The sequence below is a fragment of the Bos grunniens genome, chromosome 6 (genome assembly GCF_055505025.1).
Source record: "Bos grunniens cultivar Pamir isolate PY7600 chromosome 6, Bosgru_T2T1.0, whole genome shotgun sequence".
Taxonomy (NCBI): Eukaryota; Metazoa; Chordata; class Mammalia; order Artiodactyla; family Bovidae; genus Bos; species Bos grunniens.
In genome coordinates, this window is record NC_141170.1 from 6,452,553 (window position 1) to 6,473,723 (window position 21,171).

Genomic DNA, 21,171 nt, shown 5'->3' on the forward strand with positions numbered 1-21,171 from the left:
CAGCTTCCCACCCTCCCTCCCTCCCTGTCTTCCTTCCTTCCCTTCCTTCCACACCTGGCCCCACACCCTTTCCAGTCTCCTCTGCCAGCACTTTGCTTTCCACTGCAGTCGTGAATCCCAGTGTTCATTCTGATGTGAGTCCCTGAAGGTGTTGTTCTCCTCCAGACCCTGTGCGGCGTGTGCTTCATCTGCTGAAATGCCACAGAACCTTCTTCAACTAATACACATGTATCCATACATATATATGTATATGTTAACTCTGTGTGTGTGTTAGTCACTCGGTTGTGTCCAGCTCTTTGTGACCCTATGGACTGTAGCCCATCAGGCTGCTCTGTCCATGGAATTCTCCAGGTTACAAACTGGAGTGGATTGCCATTCCCTTCTCGAGGGGATCTTCCCAACCCAGGGATTGAACCCAGGCCTCCTGCATTGCAGACAGATTCTTTACCATCTGAGCCACCAGGGAAGCCCTGTATTACCTCCGTCCAGAGACAACTGGGTTCCTAGACTGTGTGTTTAACCCTGTTAAGGACTGAAGTTTAAAACAGTAAGGACTACCTTTAGAATATCTAAAGAAAGCTAAGTGCTGAAGAATTGATGCTTTTGAACTGTGGTTTTGGAGAAGACTCTTGAGAGTCCCTTGGACTGCAAGGAGAAACAACCAGTCCATCCTAAAAGAAATCAGTCCTAAATATTCACTGGAAGGTCTGATGCTGAAGCTGAAACTCCAATACTTTGGCCACCTTATGTGAAGAACTGACTCATTGGAAGACCCTGATGCTGGGAAAGATTGAGGGCAGGAGGAGAAGGGGGTTGCAGAGGATGAGATGGTTGGATGGCATCACCAACTCGATGGACATGTGTTTGAGTAAACTCTGGGAGTTGGTGATGGACGGGGAAGCCTGGCATGCTGCAGTCCATGGGGTCGCAATGAGTCAGACATGACTGAGTGACTGAACTGAACTGATCTTTAGATCAGTTAGAATGAGTCTTATCCCATGATTAAATCATCACCAATCACAGCAGAGGCTCAGTGGTATCTGAATAAAGGAAGGTGGATGGAGGAGGAAAAAAGAAAACAACAACAAAAAAAGGTTTCTTGCTTTTGTCCTTCCTGGGGTATTGTTAGGGTATACCAGTTGTCCAGCATTTCACAATGAATCTGCTTAAACTAGTGGAAATAAATTTTCACTTAATGGTTAATCTTGGTTCTATCCATGAACCATAATTGTGAGGGAAGGAGATGGCTTGAGGACGAGCCCTTCCTTCCCCAGGTGGTAAGGAACTGAGGCCTCCTGCCAACCAGGTCATTGACTGAGAAAGCTGATGGACCAGCCCCGGTCAGTCCTTAGATGAATGCAGCCCCAGCTGCCAGCTTGACTGTAAGACCTGGGAGATCCTGAGCCCAACCAGTCAGCTAAGCCAGTCCCAGGTTTTGACCCTCACATACTGTGAGATAATAAATCTCTGTAGCTTTAAACTGCTGACTTTCCAAATAATATCTCCTGCAGCAATAAATAACTAATATAGTAGACAATCATCAGTTTCCTCTCCAGGCTTCAACACATGAGGAAGGAGAACGAAAAGCTTCTGATTTCCTAGTCAGTATATACTGTGCTATTGGTGATTCCTTATCGGACTATAATACTCCTTGATTTTAAGGCAGCAGATACTGTATAGACTGTTGAATTAATAAATAATCTTTTTTGGGGAAAAGAATCACATTAAATGCAATATTGATTAAATATACATCCTCATTTCACGAAAGTTAAAATGTAAAAAAGAAAGTGAAAGGAGCCTGTGAATCAAGGAAATGTGGCAATCTTTAAAAACTGAAAGAGGGCCTGCCATGGAGCAAAAACATAATGAGTGAGAGAAAAAAATGCACAAAAAGAACAGAGTGTTTAGATAAAGAGCTCACTGTCCAAGGAGTGTAGCCTCTTTTTCCTGTTAATTAGTACATGTTCTTACAACTGAGTGTTACCTCTCTTTCCTCCAGCAACCACACTTACGAATGAGCTGTTTGTGATCATGGCCAAGACGTGGCCCCAAAACCTCGTGTTATGATCTTTTATTGAAAGTTAAATGGCATTAGTTATAAAATGGAAAAGACCTTGATGCTGGGAAAGACTGAGGGCAGGAGAAAGGGGTGGCAGAGGATGAGATGGTTAGATCTCATCACTGACTTGATGGACATGAGTTTGAGCAAACTCTGAGAGATAGTGAGGGACAGGGAAGACTGGCGTGCTGCAGTCCATGGGGTCACGAAGAGACACAACTGAGCAACTGAACAACAGCAATCAAGCGACACCCTCCATAAGCAGAGTGTCAGGCTGGAGCATCAGAGATTAAACAAGTGGGTTTGCAATGGAGTAACCTGTGTTTGTTCATTAAGTTCATTACCTAATAGTATGTAGCAGGGGGTCTCATAAATACCATCCTTTAAAGTAGTGATGAGTAGACTTGATATTACCAGACAACACTAAATATGAAATGAAAATATTTCTGCCTTCTTCAGGGACAGTCAAGGCCCTGACGGAGATTTACCGTTTACATTCATAAGAGAAATCAGAGGCTGAAAGTGTAACTGGGGGCTAGTGAAATAGGATGGGAGTTTGGTCTGATATGTTTTTTTTCTTCCAAGCTCACAAAGCCCTTTGAATTATATGCACAGACCACAGTTTACAAACCGCCTATTTCAGCTCAGTTTCTCCAGGTAACCAGGTTATATTTGAGACAAGGAGCTCAGGGTTGTCATAGAGTTGAATAACAAGTTTTCTGCAATGTCTTGGTCACTTGCTGTTTGAGCTTTTCAGCCACAGGAAGGAAAATGAAGCCCAGACTTTATCCCAGAGAACTTTGCCTCTGTAGCTGCCACCAACACCCCCTACCCCGCCCAGTCCTGCGTCTTAGCAGAAAATATTACTTAACTGGCAGGAACAGAACTAGGAGGAAAGATGGGGCCCAGTGGCTCCTTGCCGCTTCACCTTGCGACTTCTTCCCTTGTGTCCAGTAGACACGTAGAAACCTTCCCTGTCCACCGCCTCCAGCATCCAGCAGATCCTCTGGGTCTGCTCATTATAACGTCAGATGTTGGCACTTCGCCAGTGGGTTCACAAGTCCTTGGTCAGGATCTAGATCCTACAGACTGCAACTAAGAATGCTGTGTGCTGCAACTGAGACCAGGCACAGCCACATAAATGAATACATATGAAAAGAAAGAGCTGGTGTGACCACAAGGTGATGCCGGCCGCCTCCGCACCCCAGATCCCTCTTGAGCCCGTTCACTGGAGTGTTGGTCTGCCAAGCTCTCCTCCAGCTCCAAAGTTATGTGAACATAAGCACTGTGCAAAAGTGTACGAATGATGCGGCGTGGTTGACACATACTTTACTTCTTTGCCTCGTCATTGTTTTTCATTCGCTTAGGCGTGTCTGACTCTGAGACTCCATGGACTGCAGCATGCCAGGCTTCACTGTCCATCACCAACTCCCAAAACTTGCTCAATCTCATGTCCTTTGAGTCGGTGGTGCTATCTAACCATCTCATCCTCTGTTACCCCTTTCTCCTCCCACCCTCAACCTTTCCCAGCCTCAGGGTCTTCTCCAATGAGTCAGCCTCCTGGTTTGCCCAGTGTTTAACATTTGCCTTACAATTCTAGATGGATCAAAATCAATTAAAACAGACCTTATTTTTCTTTTCAGTGCTTCCCATATTATTGGAGTTTTATATATTTCTTAAAACCAGCCTTTGTGGTTAAATGTTAACCTCTGGTGTTGCCAGTACTTAGGAAACTGCTTCACCAGGTTTTGTTTTGTGGTTTTTTTTTTTTTTTTTTGCTAAAAATTCTTTGCAGCCTTAAGTATCTGGTGGCCTTTGGAGAAAGCAGAAACCTGCAGATGGATTTCTGCAAATCATGTTTGAGCTGCAGGCCAGGACCTATAAAGGAAGTATGCTATGAGCTGGTAAAATGTTAATTAGTTAAAATTGAGAATCTAAAATATCTTTCCCCTGACTTCAGATACATAATATATGTCATCTTGGTAGGCTTGGAATGACTCCCAGAGTTATAACCCAGTAGACATTTTATGAAATGCTTTGAAGCCTTTGAGCTATTTCTAAGTCATTCTTGGGGCATGACAGTATAGCCACCCATAAGCCAGGGCGTCTACATGTGGTCCCTAAATGGACTCATGTTTAGTTGGTGATGGACAGGGAGGCCTGGCGTGCTGCAATTCATGGGGTCGCAGAGTCGGACACAACTGAGCGACTGATCTGATCTGATCTGATCTTCCTGGGCCTTCAACTCATTTTATCATCCATCATTCTTTGTTGTTATTTTCCTTCATTCCTTGCCTTGAAATGACTCATCCTGAAGTCAAAGTGGAAAGGGCTATAGGAGTAAACCACGGAACATTAAAGCGTGAGGTGTGCCTTGTGTGATGTGAGTCATATTTGGGGACGCTCTTTTTCGCTCTCCTGTGTGTTTCCAGTTGTAGCCACGCTCTTGCTCCCCTATGGCAGATACTTATTGAGCCTCTAATGTGAGCCGGGTGCCAGCTCCATGCTTTGCTGCGAAACCTGGGAGGTAGGTAGGAAAGACGAGAGTCTGAGGCTCAGAGTGACTCTTTGATGAAGTCTCTATTATTATTGTCTCAACTTACTGTTAAGATAGTAGTTCTTCTGCTACCTTGTTATAGCATCTTCAGCAAACTTCCACCGCTCAGGACCTTGTCTGCTCACCTGCAGATTAGGAGGTTGGTTGGGTCATCTCTTGGCTGACGAGGAGAGTCTCTGCTTCTAGGTGATGCTTCAGCAGGTTCACACTTCGGAGATGACATTGCCCATGTCATCCAAGATGGCACCCCAGCCTAGGTCTGGCACTCTAAGACCTGGGGAGGCTTCCAGGATTGCATTGTCTGCCTCTTCATCACAAATAGGGATCGTAGCTTATTGGAACAGAAAATCTTGGGGTCTGCTTCAGACAGTCCTTTGTCTTGAATTTTGATCCAGTCCTGGAAGGTAGCTAGAAGAACTGGGGTGAGACCACAACATAAAAGCATTAAAGTGTGTGTGCATGTGTGTGTGGTTTTAGAACCAAGTTTTATGTGGTTGCCAGAGACAATTGGGGAAACCAGCTTTTAAGGGCATTCACACTTTTCCTGGGCTTCCCTTGTGGCTCAGCTGGTAAAGAATCCGCCCACAATGCGGGAGACCTGGGTCCGATCCCCTGGATTGGGAAGATCCCCTGGAGAAAGGAAAAGCTACCCACTCCAGTATTCTGGCCTGGAGAATTCCATGGACTGGATAGTCCATGGGCTCGCAAACAGTCAGACACGACTGAGTGACCTTCATATCACACTTTTCCTAGTAACACCCTGTTGTGACCTGATACCCCACCTTCTGTTTTGTGAGCCCGGAAGACAAAAAGCAGTGTCCTCTAAATTTCACATCTCTTATGCTGTGATTTTAAGTCACTGGAGAAAAGAGTTATATTTTGCTACCTGCCTGGTCATGCATATTGATTCCTGAGCACCAGAGAAATCAGAGAGCAAACAATCTGTATGGATCGCCGAGGATAAGAATTGTCCTAGGCTCTGGAGGCTTCTAAAATAAAAGAGGCGGACTCTGCTCTTGAGGGATTTCAATCTGATCATTCTGATCCCTACATTTTGTGATAAACCTTGTGGTGGCCTTACCATTTTTCAGATGAGGAAGTTGCTGAAGAATATTCAGGTATCTGCTTTGGGTTACACAGAGAGTATCTATGTTGAAATCCGTAACTAGACTGCCTGAAACTAAATCTGGGATCTTTTCTCTCTCTCTTTCTTTTTTTTTTAACATTCTCCTTTAATTAATTTATTTATTTTTAAATTAAACATTTTATTTTTCTTGGGGTGTAGCCCATTAACAATGTGATAGTTTTAGGCGCACATCAGAGGGACTCAGCCGTGCATACACGTGTATCCATTCTCCTCCAAACCCCACTCCCATCCGGGCTGCCACGTCACACTGAGCAGAGTTCCCTGTGCCACACAGCAGGTCCTTGTTGGTTATCCATTTTAAATATCGCAGTGTGCACATGTCCATCCCATGTCCATGTCCATGAGTATCCCTTCCCCCCACCCTTCCCCCCTGCCGCTGCTGCTGCTAAGTCGCTTCAGCCGTGTCTGACTCTGTGTGACCCCGTGGACAGCAGCCCCCAGGCTCCTCTGTCCACAGGATTCTCTAGGCAAGAATACTGGAGTGGGTTGCCATTTCCTGCTGCTCCTTCCACCTTGGCAGCCATAAACTCACTCTCTACGTCTGTGAGTCTGTTAACCATAAAGCCTTTCTCTACGTCTGTGAGTCTGTTGTCAGTCAGTTCATTTGTATCATGTCTTTTTAGATTTGGCATCTAAGGGACCGACTCTGTGATCCTTGCTGTGTCTACTTCCAGCTTTTTTAATATCCATCACTAAGATCTATCTGGGTGTCATCAGGTTTTCTGTGAATTAAAACTACCTGGGATTGGCAGTGTCTGGGCTGACCTCCTCAAGGCTGGGCAAGGCTAGGGTGGGGACACCTTTTCTTGTGGCTGCTGCTCCAATGCCAGCCACTTAATGCTGCGCGCATGAGTCCCAGTCCCATTCCTAGGTTGATATTCGCCCCTGTGTGTCTGAAGGAGCCCCCAGGTGGGGGAACTGAGCTGGCTGGAGTCGCTGGCAGAGGCAGATGGGGCCACGGTAGCCCAGTATTCCCCTGTCAGTCTGCCCATCACAGCGGGTTCTCCTGGGTGCAAGTTGATCTCAAGTTCCTTTAAGGTCCTTTTGTAGATGGGAAGGGTTTTTTTCCCCCCACTGGTCAGCCCAGTGGGTGCCTCTGTTCTGAAGCAGGCTGTGTTCCTAACAGACATGAAAACTAATAGAGATACCCTGGTCCGAATGAACACTGTCTTAACGGACATGAAGCAGTCATCTGCACAACTTCACACCAGCCTGAGAGACGTGAAAACGAGCATGGAGCAAACACTCATGGATCCCCAGTGCTCCTCACCTACAGCGGCGCCCACGTGCGACAGCATCAGGAAGTCTCTGAGCGTCCTGGATGGCAGTGCCAATTTTGATCACGTAAGGAGAGGGCAGTCCTGCTCCAGGGCAGTGTCACTGGGACGGCTGGGGAGGCTTCAGCGTGGTTCACCCACCAGGGGACCAGTGGCCGGGGGGAGGGGGAGCTCTGTCAGCCTTCCTGGTTATGTGGCCACCACGTCGGAATGGCTGCAGCTGGAGAGAAGGGAGGATGGGAAGTGCTCCCCGAGAGTTCTCTGCCATTCGTTGATTGGAACGTATCAGGATGAATGAGCTGCCAAGGTGGCGCCAGTTGTCAAGAATCCACCTGCTGATATGCGGGACCCAGGAGACGCAGGTTCGATCCTAGGGTGGGGAAGACCCCTGGAGGAGGGCACGGCAACCCACTCCAGTATTCCTGCCTGGAGAATCCCTCGGACAGAGGAGCCTGGTGGGCTACAGTCTGTGGGGTCACCAAGAGCCAGAAACGACTGAGTGCGCCCCGCCACCCTCAGCATGAATTCAGCTCCCCACCGTTCTTCTTTTTCTGTTTATTTTCCTTTGACAATTTCAGTGTGTGTTTTTTTAAAAACATTGGCTATATTCCCTGTGTTGTACAGTGAATCCTTTAACTCATGTTATCCACAGTACTTTGTACCTCTTCACTCCCAATCCTGGCATTGCTTCTCCCCGCTTCCCTCTCTGCATTGGGACCAATGTATCTGTGATGAATTCAGCTTTAAAAATGAAAAAGGAAGCAGAATGCCTTTTTGCAGACATTTAAAAATTAAAATGTGCTTTTAAATGATAGGCCTAGTAATATTAACCACAGATACCAAAATATAAGGTAATATCTCAACAATCCCAAGATTAGAAAAAGAAAGGCTTTGGAGCAACTTGAAAATATAGAGTTCTGGGATGTAGATAAAATAATCATGAGTACTTATATTTTTAATGTTTCATCATAGTGATATGTACCTGTGTGTGGGCTCAGTCATTAAGGCTTGTCTGACTCTTTGTGATCCCATGGACTGTAGCCCACCAGGCTCCTCTGTCCATGGGATTCTCCAGACAAGGATACTGGAATGGCTTGCCATTTCTTCCTCCAGGGGATCTTCTTGTCCTGGGAATCGAACACGCATCTCCTGTGTTAGCAGGTGGCCTCTGTAGCATTGAGCCACTGGGGAAGCCCAGTGAGATATACATGTCACACTTACGTAAAACAATGTTTTAATATAGTTAGATTTTTCTCACTCTCACATTTTGTGAATCAGTTTTATTCAAACACTTCACATTCAACATTTGTGTTGAAGCTACTACAATAACTTTTGTTGTCATCGAACAGCAATACGTAGGATGTATCCTTGCATCTAAATTCTTTGAAATTGAGTCCTTTTGGGAGTAACTTTTAATTGTGATGTGCTTTAAAAAACATTTAGAGAATTTGTAACAATGGTACCCGTTTCCCTGTCTACATTTTTTTACCTAGATTCACCAGTTGTCAACAGTTTGCTCCATTTAATTATACTATTTTATCCATGTATCAATGTACCTGTCATCTGTTCATACTATCATCTATATGGGTACAATACTAGGCATTCTGTTCTTTTCTCAGTCATTTAGAGGAGAGATGTAGACATAATGCTTTGTTACCCTTTAAATATTTTGATGTGTTTCCTAACTTTACATAATGATTATGACTACCAAAATTAAGGTAACATAATACTGATCCAATACCACCATCTAATCCACAGTTTATATTCAAAATTTGCTGATTTTTCTAAAAAAGTGTGCTTTAAAATTGATTTCTTTTTCCCAGTTCCAGGTCCGGTCTGGGGTACACATTGTCTTTAGTTGTCGTGTGTCTTTAGTTCCTTTAACCCGGAACAGTTTCTCAGTCTTTCTTTGGTGACACTGACATTTTTGAAGACTGCTGTGGTTTCACTGCTAAGTCATATCCACCTCTTGCAACCCCATTGACTGTAGCCTGCCAGCTCCTCTCCATGGGATTTCCCAGGCAAGAACACTGGAGTGGGTTGCCATTTCCTTCTCCAGGGTGTCTTCCTGACCCAGGATCAAGCTCACGTCTCTTGCATTGGCAGGTGGATTCTTCACCACAGACCCACCAGGGATTCCCTTTATAAGGCTATTTTTTAAGAAGCTGTTTACAACTGTATTCAACAACATTTAGTCCCGGTATTCAAAAACATGTGAGGTCACATGTATTCAATCTGTTAAATTTCTTGCCCTCACTTTTAGCTGACTGCTATGGGAGACCTCCAAACATGTAAACTCAGTACTTGTAGGGTTCATTCTGAGCCAATGGTTTTCCTCCAACAATATGCTGTTGTTCAGAAGAAATGTAGGTCATACCCTTTATAATATAGATGTCTCGGGAGTTGAATTTAAGAAGATCCCTTGCTTATCACAGAGAATTGGGGGTGCGGGGTAACCACCTGGCCTTATACTTTGTTTTATAAAATTTCAGCTCCAGTCTTTGGATGGACACATTACTCAGCTTGATGGACTTCTTCAAACAGATTTGTCCGGCCTGGTCCAAAAGGTATGGTCTTTAGAGGAAAAAAAACCACACAGTAGCTTATTTTAGATTATTTTCAAGAGTAGAGTAGTGCATAAGGATCTTAGGTAACACCGAAAAAGCAGAGACATTCTGGAGCCGAGTTGCCAAGAAGGGTGATGGATCTTATCCTCCAGGACCGGAAGGGTGTCGTGGCGGACGTCGTGCTGGTGCTCACTGAAGGCGCTCTCACGCTCTGCCGGGGAGGCGGCCACGCGCTCTCACGCTCTGCCGGGGAGGCGGCCACGCGGTGCCCTCCTCACGTCTGCTCATGGGCAGACTGTGTGCTCTGCCTGGCGTTTTCTTTTTTTCTCCCTGTCCTTTGCCCAGCTTCTTGGGCTACTAGTAGCTACCTGAAGTTTTATACTTCACCTTCTTAATGAGGCCTTTCCTGGGCATCTTGACCAGATCAGAACCCTTTTTTAATACACTCTTAGAGCATCGCAAATATTCTTTGTTAAGTTCCTCATCGCAGTGACTATTGCTTTCCTGTCTTGGTTGTCCCACAAGACTTTAAACCCTAAAAAAAGACAGGGACCACCTTGGTCCAGAATACTGGAATTTCCCCAAGAGCTGAAGAGGGAGAGAATAGCTTTTTTCTCAGCTCCATCTTTTAAGCGTGAACATAAAAGAAGTCATCAGCTGTCTATCAAACACCCATCTACGTGTGCTAACAAAGTAAGTGTCCCCTTAGACACGTCGTTAGAGACTCTCGGTCTCTGCGCTCTGATGTCGTCTTGCCTGTTAAATTAAGAAATGGAATCAGAAGATCTGTAAATACCTTTCTAGACGTTAAACCTCTTATGATGGTTGACCTCCCCAAGTCCAAACACAGATAAATGTAGAGGTCAGCTGTACCAAAGCACTGCAAGTACCAGTGTGTGGGGTGGCTTAGCTACTTTTGAGGAAACACAAGTCATGAACTTCCTTTTTATGCCATCCTTTTTATGTTGCTAAGCTAAAGTGGGAACTTGTTGTCACCACAAATCTTATAAAGTTTGTAACTTAGATTGTTGTTGTTGAGTCACTAAGTCATGTCCGACTTTTCCCACCCCATGGACTGCAGCATGCCAGGCTCCTCTGTCCTAGGGATATCCCAGGCAGGAATACTGGAGTTGCCATTTCCTTCTCCTGGGGATCTTCCTGACCCAGGAATGGAACCCACGTCTCTTATGTTTCCTGCATTGGCAGGCAGGTTCTTTACCAGTGAGCCACCCAAGAAGCCTGGACTTCTATAAGAGACTATCGTAGACCAGGTGGTTTATAAACAATGGAAATGTATTTCTGACCAGTTCTTGTGGCTAAAGGTCAAAGATCAGGTTGCCAGCCTGGTTGGGTTCAGATGAGGGGGACCTCTTCTAGGTTTTCACACTGTATCCTCACCAAGTAGAGAGAGCTCTCTGGGGTCCCCTTTAACAGGGCACTAATCCTGTTCATGGAGGCTCCACTCTCATGAGATAATCACGTCCCAAAGACGCCACCTCCTAATTCCATCACTTTGGGGGTCAAGATTTCAACATATACATTCCAGGGAGATAGACATTCAGTTTGTAAGAGGTTGTAATCACTACAGCGTTCCCTAACAGATGTCTAAATATACCAGCAGAGAGTTAAGAAACACAATTAAACCCCTTCTAGACAGAAGTCTGGCTCTTTAGGTAAGCTGCTTGGAAATAATGACATTGGCCTTTCAAGGGTTTAGCCCAAGAGTGAGAGAGCTTGGCATGGCTGCTTTGATTTTCATCTGAGCCTCACTACAGTTTGTATTCTTTCTAAGTTGTGTTTTAGGACATTAATATTCTCCCTGAGACTAGATCTCCAATTTTATCATGCAGTTGCCTTGGAAAACAAGATTGTTTTTAGAGTTTCACTTCACAGCTACATGTGATACATTGTACAGATCAGGGTTTCTTAACCTCAGGGCACTTTGACTGGTCCTGTACACTGTCAAGTATTTATTAGCATCCCTGGCTGATGCCGACCAACGGCAAAGACATTATCAGTTGTGATAACCAGAACATCTCCAGACATTGCCAGATACCTCCTGGGGGACAAAGTTGCCCCCAGCTAAGAAACACTGGGATAAATACATGGAAACATTTAACATGAACTGAAAATTAAAAACTTTTAATGGATGCAAATTAAAGCAAGTCCTTTCTAAAGGGGAATTTTTTTTTTTAGACTTTTAATGACCATGTCATGATCATTTCAGCCTTAAGATAAAGGTTGAATTTTGCTTCTCTGTTCCATTCTAAACTGAACATGAATACTATGAAATGCTCTTCTACTTACTCTGTATAATGATTTTATTTGAACTTCTTTAGGCCAATGAATCTCTTTCTAACATACCTGAGGAAGTGCAAAATCAAACCAGGGACTTCATATCAGGTGAGATTGCCGGTTAGAAGTAATTGTGTCTCCTTGTTAAGAGTTGGCTGGTTAGCACAAAGAAATGCATTATTAAGAATTGTTCTTTTTCCCTCTTAAAAAAAAAAAAAATTCTCTCACTAAAACCCCAAACTACAAAACTAAGTAATGAGTATTTCAGTAATGCTACCTTCACCAAATGATATCAATTAAAAAAAAATACTCCTATTAAACACAGATTAACATCCTCCTGTGGCTGGAAGCTGCAGGGCTGAGGGTCAGACTGTGATGATAACCTGGCAGACATTATAAGAGCCAACAACAGGCATAGCTTAGTCTGGAAGGTCAGATCTGGGTTGTTTTCACTGTAAATGTATTTCCTATAAGAGCTTAAACTGATTTTTTTAAAGAAACACTCTGTCTAGGGACTTATTTTGTCTCTTTAGGAAAACATTGGTCTGCTTCTGAGGCTGACGTCATGCTGCCCTAGTGAGGCTGACGTCATGCTGCTCTAGGGTCTTAAGGTGCTTACACTTTTGGAGAGGCAGAAGTGATGTCAAGAGAATCCCACTGATCTCAAGCGACCAAGTCACAGTGAATTCAGGTGGTCGTACCTAGGGTGAAGGTACAGAGAAAGAACACAGTATAAACAATTCTTTGTGCAAGAGTGTGGAGTCCCCTGGGCTGTTTGCTAAGGGGACACATCTCTGAAGCTGTGTAAGGCTATCCCCTCTCTTTCTTTAAATCATCTTCTTAGTGCTTCTTTTTATCTGTTGATGGTGAAGTGAAAGTCGCTCTTTGCAACCCCATGGACTATACTATCCAGGGAATTCTCCAGGTCAGAATATTGGAGTGGGTAGCCTTTCCTTTACTCGGGGGGATCTTCCCAACCCAGGGATCGAACCCAGGTCTCCCACATTTCAGGTGGGTTCTTTCCCAGCTGAGCCACCAGGGAAGACCTGTTGATGGAGTGGTTTTAAAATGTTGTGTTGGAGGTATTTGATTTTTTTTTTCCCCTAATACTGTTCTTTCAACCCATTAAGACTTTGAGTAAAAAGGATTTTCTCCTAATACATAGTGCTTTGGGTGTTCTGTGGTTTCCCTTCCATTTAAGATTCTGCTTTAAAATACTGACCTATTCAAGACAGAGAAGGCAATGGCACCCCACTCCAGTACTCTTGCCTGGAAAATCCCATGGACAGAGGAGCCTGGTAGGCTGCAGTCCATGGGGTCGCTAAGAGTCGGACACGACTGAGAGTCTTCACTTTCACTTTTCACTTTCATGCATTGGAGGAGGAAATGGCAACCCACTCCAGTGTTCTTGCCTGGAGGATCCCAGGGACAGCGGAGCCTGGTGGGCTGCCGTCTATGGGGTCGCACAAAGTCGGACACGACTGAAGCGACTTAGCAGCAGCAGCAGCATTCAAGACAGAGTTCTGGCTTTCCTATGCCGGCATCTGAGGGATAACCCACACTGTACATCGAGAGCCACTTGCTTACTAATGTCTGTGTTTATTCTCTTTGTTTCTTCTTCCTGGACCTCCTCTGCCAATACGTGCCACCTTCCCTTGTAAGTCTGGCCAAGCAGGGCATGCAGTTTGCATGCGCGAGGCCGGGTATACACACTGCCATCTCCTGAACACGAGCCAGAGTTTTCTTGAGTCTGAGTGAGCGCCCCCTGCCGCCCCCCAGGTTGAAGACAAGTGAGGGTTTTCATGTCCTTCCCAAACAAATAACCTTTAGTGCCCATGATTGCTTGCTGTGTGCCTGCTGCTGCTGGGTTCTGGGGATGGGAGGTGAGGGAGGCATGACCCCTGCGTACCCTACAGCTGGGCATGAACCCTACAGCTGGCTTTTAACACCCTCTGGGAACCTGGTGAGGTGTGTGCAAGGGATCCAGAGGCCGGAGAGAATAGTGGAAGGCTTCCCGGAGGAAGCAACGTCCGAACTGAAGCTGGAAGAAGGTATTTGCTGAGAGGGCGGCAGCTCTGTACAGAGTCACCAAGGCTGCGGAGTGTGGGGAGGAACACAGCAGAGAAGCGGAAGGGGCCGGATTCGGAGACGAGGAAACTGCACTTAGGAGAGGGGATATCTATATGCCACGTGTTCAGTTCAGCTCAGTCGCTCAGTCGTGTCCGACTTCTTTGCGACCCCAGGAACCGCAGCACACAAGGCCTCCCTGTCCATCACCAACTCCTGGAGTTCACCCAATCCCATGTCCATTGAGTTGGTGATGTCATCCAACCATCTCATCCTCTGTCGTCCCCTTCTCCTCCTGCCCTCAATCTTTCCCAGCATCAGGGTCTTTTCCAATGAGTCAGCTCTTCACATCAGGTGGCCAAAGTAATGGAGCTTCAGCTTCAACATCAGTCCTTCCAGTGAACACCCAGGACTGATCTCCTTTAGGATGGACTGGTTGGATGCCACGTGTATCAACCCCCAGAAATCTCAGGGTGAACAAAGGGACCTGGAGGACTTGCCTGGTGGCGTAGTGGATAACAATCTGCCTGCCAGTGTCGGGAACATGGGTTCAAGCCCTGGTCCTGCAAGAGCCCGAAGACCAGAGTGCTCTGGGGCTCGCGAGCCACAGTTACTGAGCCTGAGTGCTGCAGTTACTGAAGCCTGTGTGCCTTGTGCTCTGCAGCAAGACGCCGCCGTGACGAGGAGCCCGCAGACCTCAGTGAAGGGTAGACCCCACTCAACTGGAGGAAGCCCGCGCAAAGCAACGAAGACCCAGGGCAATCAAAAATAAACACATTAATTAATTTAAAAAAAGAGAGACCTACAGAGTCTCCGAGTGGAGGGTCCTAGGGTCTCTAGGCATGAGTCATGTGGAGATGTCCACCCACTCTGTGACTCCTAGGAGCTCCTGATGATTCACATGGAGGTGAACCACACAATTTCAAGCAAAAAATTCCCACCAGTGAGACATCATTTCCTTTCGGATGGTACTCCCAGCTCCCGGAAGTTCACCAGGAGCCCTGGATCGCATCCTGAGACCTGCCAGTCTTGGTTCCGCTGCTGCAGAGACGTGTATCTGCCTTTCAGAATCAGCAGACCTTGACCAATGAGTATGTTTCTGGGATGTTTCCCATCAAGAATCACTGTGGATGAGGCCCCCTTCAGGTCCTAGTGAGTGGTCATGGTCCCCACCCCTGCTGACTTTGATCCCAGGACCTGCCCTGATGATCACACACATTCCAGAAAGATGCAACATAACCTCCCTGAGAGATTAGGATACAGGTTAATAGAAACTGACCGCTGGGAATAGTACTGCTTTTTGCATGTAGGAGACACAGGTGGACTTTAGCAAGATTCAATTTGTATGAGTCAAATACAATTTTAACAAAAATGTCACCTGAGGTCACGTGTTCAAAAAATTGTTCCTGGAGAATTACTGTGTTCCTCAGTGCTATTTTGTAGATGGAGGGATTCTTATATTATTAAATAGTTTTGTTTTGTTTTTTTTTTGCAAAATCATTTAACAGAAGCTTTATAGGTAGGTGAACCTGAGTTTTTAATCCCATTTCTAGTACTTTCTGAAAAACAGACCTATGGTCAAGTGATTTAACCCCTATGAGCCCAGCATCCCTGTTAGTGAACTGGGAATGAGAAATGAGTTAACATATGTAAAAATGCCTTGTCTGCTGTAGGCACACAGTCCAGTTTAGTAACTTGGTCCATTTTGCTTTTCTTTTTTTAGTGAAATAAGTAGAAAACTCTGGCTTGATTTCACACCATGTCATTTAAGTCAGCTCTCATAGCTTGCTCTTTTGTTAATTGCTTTTCAATAGACTTGGCTGCATTCACGCTTGTTGTAGGATCTTCTCATATTTTAAACATCTGCATAACACGGGAGGAACTAAGAGTGGTTCAAGCTTTTCAGTTACATTCCAAAACTAAGTGTCTTGTCTCCTCTATGAACATGCGTAACCAAGGCATCTTTGTTTTCAGAGTTTAAAAAGACCTTGAATTCCCTTCAATCTGATGTCAAAAATATAAGCACGAAGATTCCTATTCAGAAGACACTGTCGAATTTCGTCCGTTACATTAATGACTCTGAAGATTATATCCTCCAGTATTTACCCACTATGGAAGAATGCGATTCATACAGGTCAGTGCCCTCTTTGAGCTTTTCCACTACGAGCGTGGAGCTTGCTGGGGAGTGGGGTGAAAATCTGACGATATAACCAGGATCATCTTAGGACAGCAAATTGTACAAAGAGGCCACAAGGTGATATGTGTTCACCCTAGTTTAAGTTCATTGAAGAAGTTGAAGTGTTCACTTCAGCAGCATGTGTACTAAAATTGAAACCACGCTAAGAAGACTAGCATGGCCACTGTGAAAGGATGACATGAAAATTCACGAAGCATTATATACGTGTGTGTATATATGTGTGTGTGTGTATATATATATATATATATATATATTGAAGACTGGAAGTTCTTGAGCCAAATAGTCAATTATTTGCAATTTTGATGGCTTCCAGAGTCTTGGTTATAATTATCTAAGGTATGTAACAGGATTTTAAAATTTAAAAGAAATTAGAAAGAGCATTCAGATAATATTTTTTTCTTTATGCATATATAAAATAAATACATAGAGGCTGGTTCTTACGGAAAGAGCATCCTTGGAACCAGTGGCTTGTCTGAAGCTGCTGTGGATCCCAGCTCTTTGTCCTTTAGAAAAACACTAATGGGAGGATGTGGTCCTGGGAGAGGCTGGTGGGCATATGTCTCAGACAAGAGCTCGGGGAGAACAGGACAGGAGAGACTCACGGGATCTCCAGGATCACATGAGAAGTAAGACGGAATCCCTTCTCTGAGAGGCTCAGCCCCATAACCACTACTGGAACTCTTCCAGCTGCCTAAACCCAGGAGACCACAGAGACTGCCATCCCTACTTGGAATATTTATTATACAGGAGCACAAGATAAATAGTGAGACAATAACAGTACTTGCTGGCCTTTAGGAAGAGTCGCAGTGTGCCCACCATGAGCTCTCCATGTGGCATCTCACAGAAACCCCCCGGGTTGTATTGTGCTTATAACCCTGTTTTGTTGAGACTCAGGGAGGTGAAGTGACTTACTCAAGACTGAGGACAACGTGGCAAAGGTGGGTTTTTAACTCCCATCTGACTATGCCCTTACTTATCGCTGTGTATCAGCCGGCCTTTTCCTACCATGTGGCTTGGCCACCCCAGCAGGTGTCAGAACAAAGAATAGAAAGTGAAATCGCTCAGTTGTGTCCGACTCTTTGCAACCCCATGGACTACAGCCCACCACACTCCTCTGTCCATGGGATTTTCCAGGCAAGAGTACTGGAGTGGGTTGCCATTTCCTCCAGGGGATCTTCCCGACCCAGGGATTGAACCCGGGTCTCCCCCATTGTAGGCAGACACTTTACAAACAAACATAAGACAGACCCTTTCCCAGTGGACTTGAAATCTCATTAGAAGTCAGAGTGGTACAGATGGGAGGAATGGTGCAATGATCTGTCTACATACCAGCTCCCTTTCCTTCCTCCTCCCACGCCCTGAGACTACAAGCTTATTTAAAAAGAAATTTAACAAAGCAGATGAGGCATGCATTAACAGTAAAAGATCTCTGAGGCCAGATTCCATGGCTTATTTAAATTTGTATCCTCGGGATCTGGCACAAAACGTCACAGAGTAGGTGCTGGTGGCTATCCTTGGGATTCTTCAGGCAGGAATACTGGAGTGGGGTGCCATGCCCTCCTCCAGGGGGTCTTCCCAACCCAGGGATCAAACCCCCTTCTCTGAGGTCTCCTGCATCGACAGGCGGGTTCTTTACTGCTAGTGCCACCTGGGAAGCCCATTATTAATAATGATTGAGTTTATTCTTAACTGAATGAAGAACTGCAGTGACAGCTTTTGTTGCAGAGTACATCCTTTGTTTTTTAGCATTTTAAACATTGGGAAGTATTTCTACCCTTGAATGCTTCTGGGTTGCTGTACATTTGAGGAATGCCAGCAAGACCTAACTGAGGATCCTTTATCCTCAAGTGTCTCACAAGACCTCCCATAACACTGAGACCCCCATTCTGCAGGCATTTGATTTGGGATGGGCCTAAAATTCTAAGGCCTTCCCAGGTGGTGCTAGTGGTAAAGAATCGCCTTGCCATTGCAGGAGATGCAGGAGACTCAGGTTGGATCCCTGGGTCGAAAAGATCCCCTGGAGTAGGCAATGGCACACCTCTCCAGTATCTTTGCCTGGAGAATCCCACAGGCAGAGGAGTCTGGCGGGCTACAGTCCATGGGGTCACAAAGAGTCGGACATGACTGAGCATACACTGTTCTCACTTGATGTGAAAATTTGTAAAATGTTGAGTGCACTCATCAAGTAGAAGGTATCTGCCTCAGTAAGGAACACAGGTTACTCCCCACCCCGCTGTCCCTAGTATTCCTAAAATCACAAAACATTTTAGATAAAAGACCAGGGGAACCAGTCCCAAATTCTTATCTGTTGTCTAGCATGATCTGTCTGCATCTCATCCTCTTTATAATAAGCACTTGCAGCCTCAGGAACCTTGAGAGAACTGAAAAGCCTTAAGGGGCGTGGTTGTGTTTGGCGGGGGAAGTAAATCAGTGTTCAGTTTGGCTTGTCCTGGGTCCACCCTCAATAACTATCTGAATATGCATTCCAACCATCACTTACTCTTTTCTCTAACACCCTGATTATCCACACTTGTAGCCTCAGGAACCTTGAGAGAACTGAAAAGCCTTAAGGGGCATGGTTGTCAGTTGCCTCAGAGAGGCTGAGTCAACCCTGCTTCCGGGCCGGTGGATTAAAGTGAAGGGAAAAAAGCGATAATCCCATGACCTTTGAGAGCTCTTTGAAACCAGGATAAATGTTGATTTGGTTGGGTTGGAGGACTCGGGCTGGAAAGACGTCTTTTCACAACGCGCTCTCCCTCTGAGGAGTGAGCAGGACTCTGGTGTTTGATTGCCAAGGGTAGCGTGGACCCCTCCAGCCCCGGCCCAGCACTCTTGTGTTGCGATGATGTCACCGCTCACGTGTGCCTGTTCTGTGTTTGCTCCACCAGGTGGCTGGTTTGCTTGGTCATCTGCTGCTTGCTGACCCTCATCTTGATTTTTTACCTCCTGGGCTTGCTCTGTGGCACGTTGGGCTATGACCAGAAAGCCACCCCAACCAGACGAGGCTGCGTCTCGAACACCGGGGGCCTCCTCCTCATGGTGTGAGTCTCGGTCCTTCCTTGGTCTGTGAAGGGTGGAAACACAGGGTGGGGACCGTGGTGTGACAGGGACCCCGTGGCCTCTGGACCAAGCACTCTGGGTTCCAGCGACAGACAGGGGAGACCTGATGTGATCATGCTTTCATTGGTTTGGGAAATTCCATTAAGCATAAAAATCAAGGAAACTCTAGGTCGGTGGCACTTTGAGAGACAAGCTTAAAATTCATGTTTATATGTATATTCACGTGTGTATGGTAGGCTCCTCCATAAAGCAGCTATCAGGAAATTATTTCCAAGTTTGCTTTCTTAATTCTCATTGTTTTCCCCCATATCTGTCTATCTCTCTGGGCTTCCCTGGTGGCTCAATGGTAAAGAATCCGCCTGCCAAAGCAGGAGACGCAGGTTTGATCCCTGGGTTGGGAAGATCCACTGGAGAAGAAAATGGCAACCCAGTCCAGTATTCTTACCTGGGACATTCCATGAGCAGAGGAGCCTGTCGGGCTATGGTCCACAGGGTCGAAAAAGACTCACACACAACTTAGCAACTAAAAAACAACAGCATCTATTTATCTATCTGTCAATCTATCTACCAATCCATGCATTCAGCAGACACTTTCTGAAGGTTGATCTGACACCAGACACTGTTCACTCTGAAGCTCTAGAGACTCGATTTAGAACAAAGATTGAGGAGCCAGCACCCTTGGGAGTTAGACAGGTAGCCTGTATTAGTGGTGGGATCAGGTATGAGGTATCTGATGAGGTATAAGATGAGGTATCTGAGGTATCAGCAGGTGCTAAACATGACGCACACTGGAGCAGTTTTCCCTGTTTCAGTCAGATTCGTAGCCAAGTTCCTATCTTTGTAAAGAAAACCGTTTACTAGCTTATAACAAAGCAGAGGGGGCATGTGCTGGATGGAAGTGGAGGTGGAGCCAGAAATGTAAACCAGTGACCAGGGGTAAAAGCTCGGAATGCTCCCCAGAGGGGAAGCTCTGTGATATTCTCTTTTCCTATAAACTCCTGGGAATGAGTTGGGGATGGTGGTGATGAGGCTCCAGGGGAGGGTTAAGATTTGGAAGAAGTGTTTTGGGCCATAGGGAACCAAAACCACAGCCATTTCTTGACTTGTGTCTATAGTGACATGCATTAATTTGCTTTTTTAAACTTTGGGTCACTATAATAATCTGGCTACTTATGAGCTGTGATTCTAAAGGCCATTTCCGTAAAGCTTCGGGCTTCACTGTAGTACACGCCTTTATTCACATGAATACAGGCACATGAGTTTTTGTTTTATTGAGGCATAGTTGATTTACAATGTGTTAGTTTCTGCTGTACAGCGAAGTGACTCACATGTATACATTCCTTTTTATATTCTATTCGGTAATAGTTTATTCCAAGATATTAAATATAGTTCCCTGTGTATACAGTAGGACCTTGTTGTTTATCCATCCTAAATGGCATAATTTGTATCCGCTGACCCCAAACTGCCAGCCCATCCCTCTGCCTGCCCTACCCCCTCCCCGAGCAAGCACCAGTCTTTCTCTATGTCTGTGAGTCTTTCTGTTAGGTTCATTTGTGGGTTTGTTGTTTTTTTTTTAAGTGAAGTTTTAAAAATAACCTTAAAGCTGATGACATGGGAGTCTGCTAGAACTGGATAAAGCTGGACAGAGTTCCACCCATGGACATGCCTTCTTGCTCACATGCCTAAGCTTCAGGAATTAAGCCAACAAGGAAGAGTGTATTTGCCCAGCCTTTTGTTTAAATGTCCACAGCTACAGACAGAAGATTAATTTAATGTTCAAAATTTAATAACCCTATCACTTGGCTATTTTGTCAGTATTTTCATGGTGGATTTATGTGTTGTTAATGCATCGTTTTAATTATTGAAGGGAGGAAGTCAATTGCTCTAAAAAGGTTCAACTTTCATAAAAGTCTATTCTACTTTTTGGGGGGAATGAAAGCAAAAA

The 21,171-nt window shown here is 45.3% G+C and overlaps 1 protein-coding gene and 1 non-coding gene across 32 annotated transcripts in view; both read left to right on the plus strand.

Moving 5' to 3' along the window:
• The window catches only part of PROM1 (prominin 1), a 148,326-nt gene that overhangs the window by 98,232 nt on the left and 28,923 nt on the right, over positions 1 to 21,171 (plus strand). For 27 of the 31 annotated variants that reach the window (XM_086404720.1, XM_086404726.1, XM_086404731.1 and 24 more), the window contains 5 exons: positions 6,890 to 7,107; positions 9,533 to 9,607; positions 11,947 to 12,010; positions 15,944 to 16,103; positions 19,055 to 19,207. In XM_086404720.1, coding sequence (XP_086260846.1) covers positions 6,890 to 7,107; positions 9,533 to 9,607; positions 11,947 to 12,010; positions 15,944 to 16,103; positions 19,055 to 19,207 — 670 coding nt within the window. The remainder of the gene's footprint in view (positions 1 to 6,889; positions 7,108 to 9,532; positions 9,608 to 11,946; positions 12,011 to 15,943; positions 16,104 to 19,054; positions 19,208 to 21,171) is intronic. The other 4 variants (XM_086404732.1, XM_086404739.1, XM_086404735.1 and 1 more) reach the window with 1 other exon arrangement.
• Positions 16,268 to 16,374, plus strand: LOC147370237 (U6 spliceosomal RNA). The gene has a single exon (XR_015166334.1). It is a non-coding gene; the product is annotated as a U6 spliceosomal RNA (small nuclear RNA).